At 44.6% G+C, this 12,996-nt stretch overlaps 1 protein-coding gene across 1 annotated transcript in view; it reads right to left on the reverse strand.

Moving 5' to 3' along the window:
* LOC306944797 (neural-cadherin-like) overlaps positions 1-12,996 on the reverse strand; it is a gene marked incomplete at both ends in the record, with an annotated part of 41,073 nt that overhangs the window by 20,283 nt on the left and 7,794 nt on the right. The window contains 12 exons of the mRNA XM_079533398.1: positions 533-782; positions 1,444-1,611; positions 1,716-1,888; positions 3,745-3,915; positions 5,025-5,193; positions 5,502-5,674; positions 7,241-7,383; positions 7,574-7,823; positions 10,578-10,689; positions 11,225-11,429; positions 11,514-11,739; positions 12,306-12,500. Coding sequence (XP_079389524.1) covers positions 533-782; positions 1,444-1,611; positions 1,716-1,888; positions 3,745-3,915; positions 5,025-5,193; positions 5,502-5,674; positions 7,241-7,383; positions 7,574-7,823; positions 10,578-10,689; positions 11,225-11,429; positions 11,514-11,739; positions 12,306-12,500 — 2,235 coding nt within the window. The remainder of the gene's footprint in view (positions 1-532; positions 783-1,443; positions 1,612-1,715; positions 1,889-3,744; positions 3,916-5,024; positions 5,194-5,501; positions 5,675-7,240; positions 7,384-7,573; positions 7,824-10,577; positions 10,690-11,224; positions 11,430-11,513; positions 11,740-12,305; positions 12,501-12,996) is intronic.

Here is a 12,996-nt window from a genome sequence, read left to right on the forward strand (position 1 = left end):
TTTGTAAGAGCAGAGCCTTACAGAGAGATTTTACTATATGGCATGTTAGGTCAAATCTTTGAAAATTGATCCTGTTGTAAGGACATTTTCGTTTAAATTGTTTTTACCACAGTGTTAAATAAAAAAATATGAATGTAATGAAAAAGTTAAACATCTTACATGAAGCAAAAAGCCAACCTGCTGGTAACTTTTTCTATAGAGAAGAATATTTCCAGTGATAATTTGGAAATCTTTATTAGATTTCTCCCTCTATCAAAAGGAATTATTTGTGCTTGCATTTATACAAACATTAGCAGTGGGTAAACATTCACACACCATTACTGCATTACTACATTTCCACATCTTCTAGCTGTACTTACAACATGTCTCAGGCTTTTTTATGACTGTTCAATTTCCTTTGATAGGACGGAAATGCACAAATTGTTCTTAGGCAGTTTGTAATATCATGTACTTCACCTTAACTCATGGTGTTATAGCAAAAATAAGGAGAATAGTGTTCTGAATGAGCTGTTCAAACAGCAGCAATGCTTACCTGTTACATTAATATAAACAATGGTAAAGGAAGCTAGAGGAGTCATCGCCACGTTCTGTGCCCGGACTACCAGGCTGAAGAACTTGGTTGTCTCAAAGTCAAGTGGTTCAGCAACAAGAAGAGAAGCAGATCCATCAGCTCTATTTGGCCTCAGGTAGAAACGAATTGGCATGTTTGTCTCTGGAACTTGACCCTCTTCCAGGTTATACGTAACCCTGGGATCACCAAGAGGGGACATGGCTTTGATGGTCTGAAGGAGAAAAGAGCCACCATGTGCGTTGGCACAGGGTTGGAAGTGTTCAGTGTTCAGTTTGATGGGGAGAACAGTGCATGCATGCATGACTAGGACAACAGACAAGAGAAACAGTGAAGGTGTATTCTGAAGATCCGAATTTCATTTCACAACATTTAGGCTTGTTGCAGGTCTTTAATCAAAAACAAATGTACCTGCTTGTATAGTTTAGCCTAGAGAAGAAAAGGCTCTGAGGAAACCTCATAGCAGCTTTGCAGTACCTAAAGTAAAGCTGGGGAAGGATTATTTGTCAGGGAAATGTAGTTCTAGAACAAGGGGTAATGGCTTTAAATTAAGAGAAGGTAGATTTAGATTAGATATTAGGAAAAAATTCTTTGCTATTAGGATGTTAAGGCAGTGATGTAGCTTGCCCAGAGAAGCTGCGGATGCCCCAACCCTAGAAATGTTCAAGACCAGGTTAGGTGGGGGTTGGGGCAGCCTAGTCTAATGGGAAGTGACCCTGATCATAGCAGAGGGTTGGAACTAGATGGACTTTAAGGTCCCTTCCAACCCAAACCATTCTATGATTCTATGTTTCTGACATGGATGCAGAGGGAGCACAACAAAGGAAGACAAAATGAAAAGAAGAGGGAGGTAAGCAATCGTATTCATAACATACCACTATCTTGGTGTCACGGATGGTGTTTTCAGGGATTGTTACCCAGTATCTGCTCTGCTCCCAGCAGGGTGGCTGGCTGAGCGCATTGGTGATGCTTACGGTCAGCTCCACGGTGCTGCTCCTGTTGCCCCCATCTGTTGCTACAATATAGTGACTAACGCGTGTTGTCTACGAAATGAAGAAGATGAAGGATATTTGCAAAGTATTTTGTGCAAATCAAGACCCTCTGTGATGGGTCTGGGGGTTGCTCCATTCCAGCAAGCTGTCATTACCTGGGAGATCCGGTGGTTCACATACACCCAGCCTGTGCTGGGATTGATCTGGAAGTACTGAACCTGATGCGCTAACATGGAATACGTGATGGCAGCATTCACACCTTGGTCACTGTCATGAGCTGTGACACGAAGGAAACTCGTCCCTATGGGAGTGTCTTCACTGAGGAAATCTTTGAGAAGAGAAAGGTACTGTCAGCAGGTTTGTTCTGCTAGCCTCTGTCAGGACAGTTCTGGGGACTGTCACTCTTACAGCTCCCAGATGCTTCTGTCCCTCTGCACCTGGCATCATGAAGGTCTCTGTGTTTCGAATCGGTGCTGAATGTGAGCAGTAGCACCTCCAAGGGGAGGCAGGGGGCGATGGCAGAGCAGGAAGCCTCGGGTCTCGCTCCTTGCTCCCAGCAAACTGACTGCAGCAGAGGCAGCGCCTTTGTGCCAATGGTTTGGGGCAGACTAATCCTTCTCTGAACCTGCTTTTGTAACTGTCATCCGAAAACATGACAGCGAAAAGGTGCACAGTTGCATAGAGTAATTTTGTTTTGTCTTCCTGATTCCTAGCAGGGATCCCAAAAAAGTTATGAGAAATAGTTCACAGTTTGGCATTTTTGAGCTGGGAAAACCAGTACTGCTCAGTATTCATAAAACAGTGAGCTCATATTTTCTGCTTTTTCTCCCTCAATATCTGCATTTTGTGGCAGCAGGGCAGTAAAATTATATAAACCAAAATTATATAAACCACCACCACTCCATGAACACAATGTTGAGCTTTAATTAGCTTCTCTTATCCCCCAGGATGTTTAGTTGGCCTAGGATTCATGTCCCCAGTGTGTCAGTACAGCCAGAACTACTCTTAGAAGAGATTTACTAGCATTAAAGTAGATTAATGAAAATGGAATTTATTACAAAGAAACACTGTAAAATATCCTTTCTTTGTGTTTAGGTTTATACTTTTATAGTCAAATCCTGTTAAATCACATTGTAAAAAAAGCATTCTGTTACTTGGAAGGGTCTTTCTTTCTCATTTCACGTACTTCTACTTGCTGCTGGCCTAACTAGCAATTACTCTGCCATCCATACTGCACAGAGTTAAGCATTTATTTAATGCCTTCATTTCATGCAGATTTATAAGATACATGGCTTAAATGAGGGATTTGACTAATATGCTAGTGCACAGAAATAAAGAACCAGCAACTTCCAAGAAGAACAGAAACCTATGACTAATGGCATTTGATCCTGTTGGAAAGGAAGCTATTTTTAATTCTGTGATGTACGAACATTGATTACCTAGCTGTTGACACTGGAAAAGTGCTACACATAGAGTGACCTCGTTGTCTGCAGTTTCCCCATCCCAAAGGACTGCCTAGATGATCACTGTGGCCCTTTCCAACCCAGGCCACTGTATGATTCTATGATTCAATAGACATATACTTAGATTATTTCTCAGCAGGTCACTTTTTCATGATAAAATCCTGCCATAAAGTATTCAACTTTTTGACTCCTACAAAAGATTCTGGCCTCTCTGATGCTAGAGACAACATACTTACAAGCCAGGATCAGGGCTCACAGCCACCTGCAGACTACAAGCCAAGGATTCCAGGTTGTTTGACAAGAGATATATCTAATATCACTCCAAACCATTTGAACAGGGGCACACTATCAAGGAGACAAAGATGATGACTGCTCTTCTAGCCAGGGTTGGTGAATTCTCAGCTACAGTATCATGTATTGTTTTAAGATACTGAACAAAACGTCAGTGTGCAGAAAGATGGGGCAAGGGAAAGACAGAAAACAGAGAGATCAGATTTGCATAGTTTGTAGGTCTGAAGACAGTCAGTGTTTTTAAGAGTATTGCACTGAATAAAACACTTATAACAGTGATCAGTTCTGCCTACTTGCACTGGCAACGAGATGAGCAGTAACTGACTCAGCTGGCAGCAAAGAAAGACCTGAAAACTTGTCATCAGTATTAGGAACTATCGAACAGGTTCATGTTATAGCACTGGGACAAGGTGGTTAACCAATCACTCACATTGGTAGCGACTGTTCTCAAACTTGGGATCGTTGTCATTGACGTCAGCGATCAAAACAGTGATCTGACAGACGCCGATCAGCGGCTCCTGTGCTTGGTCCGTCGCGGTGACAGATAGGGTGTGCTCCCTCTGTTCCTCACGGTCAAAGCTCTGCGTGGTGGTGATGACCCCTGAGGACACAGACACCTCCTGTCTGCGTGCCACAGCCTCAGGACTGAGCCTGCAGAAAGGGCCCCCACTGCTCCTCTACAGGAGAGAGCTCACAGCACAACCTACACCAACCCTGCAAGGCAGAGCCCCAGCAAGATCAACCACACGTTCTGTCTCTCCTCCTTTACTTGTTGGACACCAGCAGCAGACAGCAGGTTTCTCTCCTGCTGCACCCTAGGGGGCTTCAGTCTGAGCTCCTGGCTATCTCATTGCCCAGTCTCCTCATCAAGACGTCCCATAGGGCTGTTCCAGCAATAGTCCGGGTAACTGAATATTTCAAAGTTAGCTCATGATTGCTCTGGAATCTTAAGTGATATAACCAAGGTCATCTCGAAAGTGGGAACCTTGCTGAACAGATTACAATGACATAGAATCATGCTGTCGGTCAGTAAGTGGAACAACTTTCTCCCAGTCCACAGCTTTTCCTCTCTGTTGACCAACCCTCTCCCAGCCTCAGCTCTTTTTCTCTGGTTGTGAGCCTTCAAAGTGGCCTTGGGACTACTTCCAGACCCACATCTCTGCTATGCTCAAGATAAGGACTGTGTTTCTCTGTTGACAGCTCCCCGAGTTTGGACACCAACACACAAATACTCCACCTGACTGATCTGACTACAGGAACTCTTTCATCCAAGAGGCATCAAAAATCTCTGCCACTGTCACCTTCTGGTATGAACATTTTGCCTCTGTACACATGACACTGTCCTTCCCATTTGTGCATGAACTGAGAAGTAATCTGCATTAAAGAACTGTAAACCCCACTGAAGAGAAGTACACACTCAAGCTGTTTGATTCTATCATGCATTTTATAGCTGCACTTGGTTCAGTAGGAAGAGAACTGACTCAAAATAGCTTTTTACGTTTGTATTGAACAGGGGTTTGTTGCCCTACCTAATTTGTCTTTTCAATCACTATAATCTTAATTTAATCAATATGCATAGTTCTCCACATATTCCATCTTTTCAGTATTTATTGTAAAAGCTGTTACAGTTAACCCAACAATCAGACCACGGCATTCTCACTGCAATACAATGGCATTCTATTTCAACTCAGCAACCCAAAAGCCACTGACCTGTGTCCGAATCGATGCTGAAGCCCAGGGAAGCTCCATCACGGTGCATGAGCCCATACTTCACCTCTCCATTAACACCGAGGTCTGCATCGTAGGCTTCTACCTGCAGCACGTACGTGCCCGGAGGCTGGTTCTCCAGAACCCAGGTGCTGTCACTGTAGTAAGTGCACTAAAAACACACCCAAACATCCAGCCCTATGTATTACACCAAGCCGTGTGAATTAGCTGCGCAGTGGCAGCACATCTGAGAAGAACTCAGAAGAAAACTATTACTTATAGTCACAAAGAAATCAAGCTGGAAGGAAGAAAGATGAAAAAAAAGAAAAAAAGAGAATGAAGACTTCTCTATGTAAGCACAAAGAAATGTGTTCAATTATAGACTTGTTCTGTTTCACACATTTCCTTCACCAGGCGCCAAGAAGAATCTATAAGGCCAGCTATGGATGGGAAGAAAACACCTGCAGGAAGACATCTTACCTCTCTGAAGACAGGCTTGTTGTTATTAATGTCATTAACTCCTACAATAACCTCAGCAAAACTGCTGAGAGGAGTGGGTCCCCCGGAGGCATTGTCATCTATTGCAGTGATGTTCAGGATGTATTGAGGTCCTTTCAGACTGGGCACAGGGCTTCTGCGGAGCTTAATGATACCTGCATTTGGAAGCATAAAGTGCTTTATTTTACCAAGGAGGGCTTACATGTTGTATCACAAGTGATTTTAGGAGCGGGAGCTCAGCTCTTTAATTACCCTGCCATTTTCCTCCTCAAACAGCAAGGCTTCAGCTCATATCCACACCAGTGCTAACAAACAAGCAAAATAAATAGAGCATCATATTTCCCTGCCACTGTATCTTGGTTGCAAAGCACAGGGCTCAGTTATCACTGAATCACATCAGCCATCATATCAGACAACACAGCCCTTGGACAAGTTCTCCAAATTTTGGCTGATATTTGAATCAACCATGCATAATCAAAGAGCTTTTTCTAACTGATGTGAAGCATCTTCACTTGCAGAATATGGTGCTTTCTTACAGTTTTTGGCAGAGCAATGAAGCAGAGTCAGTAGAGAGTAGACGGTACCATAGAATCACAGAATGGCTTGGGTTGGAAGGGACCTTAAGCACCACCTAGCTCCAACCCCTGCCATGGGCAGGGCTGCCCCCTACCTGCTCAGGCTGTCCAGGACCCCATCCAGCCTGGCCTTGAGCACCTCCAGGGATGGGGCACCCACAGCTTCTCTGAGCAGCTGTGCCAGGACCTCACTGCTCTCACGGTGAAGAATTTCTTTATTATACCTATACCTAAGCAATACATAAGCTCTTTTTGTTTCAAACCGTTAGCCCTTGTCCTTGGAAAACGTCTCTCTCCATTTTTCTTATAAGCCCACTTCAAGTACTGAAAGGCCGATATAAAGTCAGTCTGGATCTCTCTCTCCTCCTGACTCTCTCTTCCCCAGCCCTCTCAGGTTTTCCTCACAAGAAAGAAAATGTTTCCCCCTTTTTGTGAGAGCCAGGGGAGAGAATGCTGGAGAAGAATGGACATAAAAGGAAGAAAATGAAGGCCAGGTGTAGTTTTTCTGTGAGATCTTGTTGTTCCTAAACACTTCCTACACGCTCGGGGGGGGGGGGGGGGGGGGGGGTTGTCCCCATGTCCCCACTGTTACAGCTTGAGAAGTCAGTGAAAATATCTTTCTTTTTATTTTTTTTCTCAAGGTTTCAAAACATGCTTGTTTTCTGCATTCAACACATCAACAGATGTACCTGCAAAGAAGCCAATCAGTATTTCTCCTTTATTGAACAGTACCATACTTTATTCAAAATGCAGACATTTAAGCAACGTAAGGACTAGTACTGAGGTAAGAAATTATTTATTATGTGACAGTAGAAACGAGGCTATAGTAACTCGGCAGCCCTGCGCTGTATTCGTTTTAAGTAAAATCCGTTCTCTCTTCAGGATCCATTTTCTCCCATGCTAACTTTGTGTTTGGAGTATGGAAATAAAAATAGAAAAGACTGCTTAGAATTGTTATATCTCCCAGATGTGCATATATGAGGTAACTGCTGTAGGCTAGTGGTGTAAAAGTACAGATAGTAAAAGGATGTGGACTTACAGTTACAGGAAAATTAATGATGGAATTTTCAAAACCTTTGTGAACATCTGCCTGAGAGTATGAAACCAGGTACTTGCATTGCCTTACAGCCATGAAAGCTCTCTTACCTTTCTGACTATCCAGTTCAAAATTGCCCTCCTCATTTCCTCCAGCAATTAGATAGAGCACCGCATCTCCATCGGGGTCCTTGGCCCGGACAGTAGCCACTAAGGTACTGGGACCAGCATCTTCCGAGAGGAACGTTCTGTAACTGAGGCACAAAAGGGAGCAATCACATTCAGTAAACAGCTTCCAAAGCCTTTCTTCATACACATCACCCTTTGGTTTCACTGGTACTTACAAATGCACAAAAAAACCCAACCTATTTAGTCAAGTTTTATCAAGGTTACACACATGAACAGCATCTGTACAAAGCCACGTGGGTGTTCAAGCAGGCTTACACAGGCTGGGAGAACACGGGTGCCTCATCATTCACGTTGGCCATTCGAATGCGCACCGACGCGGTTCCTGTCCGCGGGGGTTGTCCTTTATCGACGGCGATCACCACAAACTCATACATGTGGTTGGCTCGCTCAAAGTTCAGCCTCTGGTTAGAATTGATGACGCCGTGGTGGGTGATGGAAAAATCAGTGCTCTGGATGAAGTAAGTGATCTCTGAGTTGGAGCCAGAGTCGCAGTCTGTCGCAAGCACTATCAGGGAACACATTTAGCAGAACAGTCATGCCACAGAAAAGGTTTGGGTGTGCTGTTTCCCACCTAGTAAACTTCTTTTGGAACAGACTTTGCACTTAACTGCTTTCTCTGTGAAAGCTGTGTTGCTGCGGGAAGGAACTCAGCAGGAAGCTAGCCAACAGTTCTGTCCCACATGCATCCCAGCAGCAATGCGAGAGCGAGCCCAGCATTGCAGCCTGCCTTGTGCCAGCAGCACTCAGCACCAGTAATTACCACGCAATCAATACACACACTGTTAGAGCATTATCAGCCACAAACTGTGTCCTCGCTCTCTCAGGGGATGCCGTTCCCATTTAATTAGCTCCCAGCTATGTTACAGCTAAAGCACTTTTTAATTACCTGGCACTTCAAGGTATAAAGAGTGATTAAACATCGCTCCCTGGCAAGTGTTTGCTCAGTACGGCGGCGTCCCATCTGCTCAGCAGCAGCAAATCGGCAGAAAAAAGAGGGCTTACATGTTGTATCACAAGTGATTGTAAGAGTGGGAGCTCAGCTCTTTAATTACCCTGCCATTTTCCTCCTCAAACAGCAAGACTTCAGCTCATATCCACACCAGTGCTAAACCACCTCCTCTTGCAGGCAGCAGGACACAACTGTGGCCATTGCAGCAGCCAACAAGCTTGAGGAAGGCATAGGAGTGACTCCAGTGCTTGACACCCCAACAGACAGCTCTATGGGGTGCAGAGGCAGCGACCCAGAGTGATCAGCAGATTTGCTCAGAAAAAGAGAAGAGAGGGATTTGAAAAAGAGCAGTGAAATACTGTGCTACTTATCTGCAAAAGGAAAGACCAACCACCTCTGCCTTTGGGAAGTTACTCACTTCAGTGTATGGTGGTTCTAACTTCTCATTTCACATCTCAAAATTCTGCTATGAGTAAATAAATGGTTGGCTGTATTACGACTACGAGAGCAAAGGCTATGGAGTTAACCACTCTTGCTGCACTGAAGATCTACATCTATTAAAAACCCGAGAAAAGTAGAAATAAAAGTGAAATAAAACTTAAATTTTGTGGTAAAGTGTCTATTTTAGAAAGAAAAGTATAAAGTGTAATGCAGCTTTGATGTGGACAGTTCTGATTTATTCTAAAGAGCTGACATGTAACCATGTTACTGACATGTAACCATGTTACTGACATAAAACATGTTTTACATGCTCACTGATCACACTCTTCTATTTTTCCTGGCAAGTAGGGAACATGATGCTTACTCACTGCAAAGCAATATCTTGCTTCCCAATAGCAACAGGGAATTCCATTCCCATTCCATTCCTTTTCATCCTACAAACTGATCTGCACTGCAAAAGTATTTTGAGACTCATGCAGCAAGTGCAAGCAAGTCTGAGCTAGCTTTGCCCATGCTGTGTGCTAGCTTACTGCATGCTAACTACACATCAAAGCCTGCTAGTTTGGCTCAATTTGACAGCTACAACTCCAAGCACTACTTTGCTAGTACAGCAGTGCAGTTGAACAATTACACCAGCAAAGGAGAACAACCAGCCTCAGCACAGCAAAGGCTGCCGTGAATCTGCATTTCTCTTTCTTTGTAGGACAACCTGGGGCTGCTACATGCCTCCTAGTCCTTCAGGAACTACAGCCAGGTAAGAGCTGCTCTTTTCTGAAGTGGTATTAGCATCAGCAGCCAGGTTTAGCAGCTCCATGTGCAGGTGACTGCGCTTGTCCCTCCCTCGCAGCTGCTCCCGATGCTGCTCAGCCCTGTGACCAAGTTGCCCATTTTTACTGTCACTGTATTTACACAAAGCACTTTCTGTTTTAAGCTCTTTCCCTTGACATTCACTCAGTGTGGCAATTGTAAACCTCACTGCACAGCTTTGCCATTCTGTTTGCTCTGGATATGGAGCGTACACTTTTTCCCACAGTTGATCAGCTTTAAAGGTCTCATGGAGAGAACAGCTTTCACCTTTTTAAAGAAAATCACATACTTGAGAACTTTCAGCAGCTGATGAGCTGGCAACTTATTTCTTCCTGTGAGCCACTAGACCAAAGCATGAGCTGCAGCTGTTTGCTTTCTTGTTAAGTTTCCAGGGAAAGCATTCCCTGCAGCCCTGCTATCAGCATGTCATCACACAAGGGAGACTAAGCTTATTATCCCCACTGTGTCCTGTGCATGTTCAGCTTCAAATGGTGGAAAACTACATCCTTGTCTTCAAAAGAGACATCTTCTACACATGTACTTTTACACTGAGTCTTGCCTTGGTACTCATCCATTTCTCACACAATTTATCACCAGCCTGCGGTCTCAGCCTGAGTTTTAAGCACTGCATCTCTGTGCTATGTGTGGCATCAGAGTTGGCTCGTCAGATCTGAGAACACCTAAGATAGAGGGTGTTTAAGTGACATCAGTTTGAGGAACAGACTTCTATTCCTTTTCTTTTATGGAGTGAGACAAGACATGCCACATCACCCAAGTTCAGTCCTTACTTGTGCAACCACAGTATTTTGAAAGTGACTGAAGTTTGGGTTGGAACTTGGGGTTTAAAATTATTTCCAACTGCTCTAATTTGTCAGCAGGATACTATCCTGAAAGAGAGTAGGTTTAGATTAGAAGAAACTCTTCACTAAGAAGACTGTGAGGCCCTGGCACAAGCTGCCCAGAGAAGCTGTGGGTGCCTCATCCCTGGAGGCGCTCAAGACTAAGTTGGATGGGGCCCTGGGAAGCCTGAGCTGAAGTGAGAGGTGCCAGGAAGGTGTTCACCTTGCAGGAGAGATGTGCCGATGGGAATGGTTTCGGGAATGCTGTCCCTGCTGTAAATGGAGTTCTGGAATTCAGGAGAACAGTCATTTTCATCCGTGATGTGGACCATAACCTGAGACAAAAAGGACACGCTGAGATATAAGTTCATTTTCTATGCTTAGGAAAACATGCACCTCACTCCAGACAAATCTGGGCATTCAATGGAGGCTTAAGGATGGGACAGCAGTAATATTAAACATTTCCTTGCACTACGCCCTCAGCACTGAGAAGTGCTACCACCTCCACTTCCAAGCTTATGGGAAGCAAATCCATAGCCAAACAATAAGATTTCTTTTTTCTGGAGCCTAAACTGGCCTCATATAAGAGTCCAAATTTCTGCCTTGACCACAAGACCTGCCTCTCAAGCACCATCTACCTTCATAGAATAGAATCATATAATTGTTTCAGTTGGAAGGGACTTTTAAAAGCCATTTAGTCCAAATCCTCTGCAACCAGCAGCTAGATCAGGTTGCCCAAAGCCCCATCCAGGGATGGGGCATCCTCCACCTCTCCAGGCAACATGTTCCAGTGCCTCTCTATACGTGGTAGATCATTCAGGTGACAGAGATGGATGGGACAGCGGGTGGCAAGTGAAACACTCCCCGTACCTCAGTCACACTGCTCAGTGCACTCCCAGCTTCCATGGCTTTCAGGAGGAGGTGGTAAAGGTGGTGCTCACCCTCATAGTCCACGGGGTGGGTGAGCAGGAGCTCGCCACTCTCCTGCCTCACAGTGAACCGCCCACTGGGGTTCGTCAGCAGCGAGTAGGACAGGGGCTGGTTCTGAAAGGAAACAGCCTCAACCACTGCCACTCTGTAAAGAGGGAGAGAATAGTGTTTCACTCCAAGATGACTCCTGACACAGGTGAGACAGCTCACCTAACAAAGCAGAACTTACTTTTCTCCCGGTGGTGTGTTTTCAGGGACAAACACACTGTAGGACATGTTAGTGAACTGTGGAGGTCGGGAGCCCACCAGGATGGAGATGGAGGCAAAGGGGCTCTTGTTGCCATACTCATCTGAGGCTTGCACTGTGACCACGTACTCCTTGTTCCACACCAGAGGTAAGCCTGTGGTCATGACAATCCCAGTATCCACATCAACCTGAAATCGTTCTTCGCCACCTACCAATGTACAGACAGAGCAGGTCTGAAAAACGCCCCACAGCAAGAACATTTGAATCATAGAATGGTTTGGGTTGGAAGGGACTTTTGGGGATCTAGTTCCAACCCCTGCTATAGGCAGGAACACCTCCCTCTAGACCAGGTTGCTCGAAGCCCCATCCAACCTGGCCTTGAGTGCCTCTAGGGGTGGGCATCCACATTTGCATCTTCAGTGTTTTAAAGTAAGCTACCCTCAAATCATCTACCTGTTTCCCTGCATGCATTTCTTTTTCCCACTCCTTGTCTCTCACTCACACCATGTTATCTTGACTGGTGCACAGTAAAAGAAGACAGAATGTATAAAAAATATAAGGCTCCACTTGTTTTCAAAATAAAGTCAGGCAAAGCAAGGAAAATTCCCATCCACACATCTATTTTTCTTAAAGCACCTCCACCTTCTTCACCTGCTGTATCCATAAGGATCTCCCAAGAGGTAAAATCTATCAACTGAAATGATAATATGGGAAACCGACAGGAAAAATCTGCAGGTTTGCAGAAGCTCACCATTTCTTTCAGACTAGACCTACCTGCAATCAGTGTGTAAGATACACCAGCACTGGTGTTCTCACTGTTGCTGTATCGTGCAGCAAGCCGATAGACAAAAGTGCCTTTCCGCGCATCTGGATCAACACGTGCCAGGTAGGGGTATGGGTACATGGCCCAGGACAGGAGCTCCTCTTCTGGGGCCAGGAGGGTCACGTGGCAGAGGTACCAGTCGTCGTCTGCAAAAGATGAACATACTGCCAGATTCTTCACAAACTCTCATCAGCAGTGTTTACGGTCGGATCCTTCAGCAGCTGTAAACCAAACTGAATCACTCGTCACATTCATCCTATTGCATGCACGAAGAGTTCAGTTCACATATGGACTTTTGAGGCTTGATGTGCACTAAGTACAGTTAACAACTACTTGAAAATACTTTCAATAATAGATAGAAATTAACTAGATATGCATGTTAAACACTGTGCCAGTTACACCACTTAGCCATTAAACAATTTTAAATGTATATTTATCTAAACCCAGGTGAAATTTGACCATTTTATTTTCAATGGATTCAGCATAAATCTCTCCACATGCTGATCACACCACTTTTGATGCAGACCAGGACACAGCTGGCTGCAAGGACATGCTGCTGGCTCATGTTGAGCACTCATCAACCAACATCCACGAGTCTCTCTCCTCAGGGTTACTTTCAATCCATTCTGTGCCCAGTCTATA

Source organism: Tetrao urogallus (assembly GCF_951394365.1).
Source record: "Tetrao urogallus genome assembly, chromosome: 3".
In the NCBI taxonomy this organism is placed as follows: Eukaryota; Metazoa; Chordata; class Aves; order Galliformes; family Phasianidae; genus Tetrao; species Tetrao urogallus.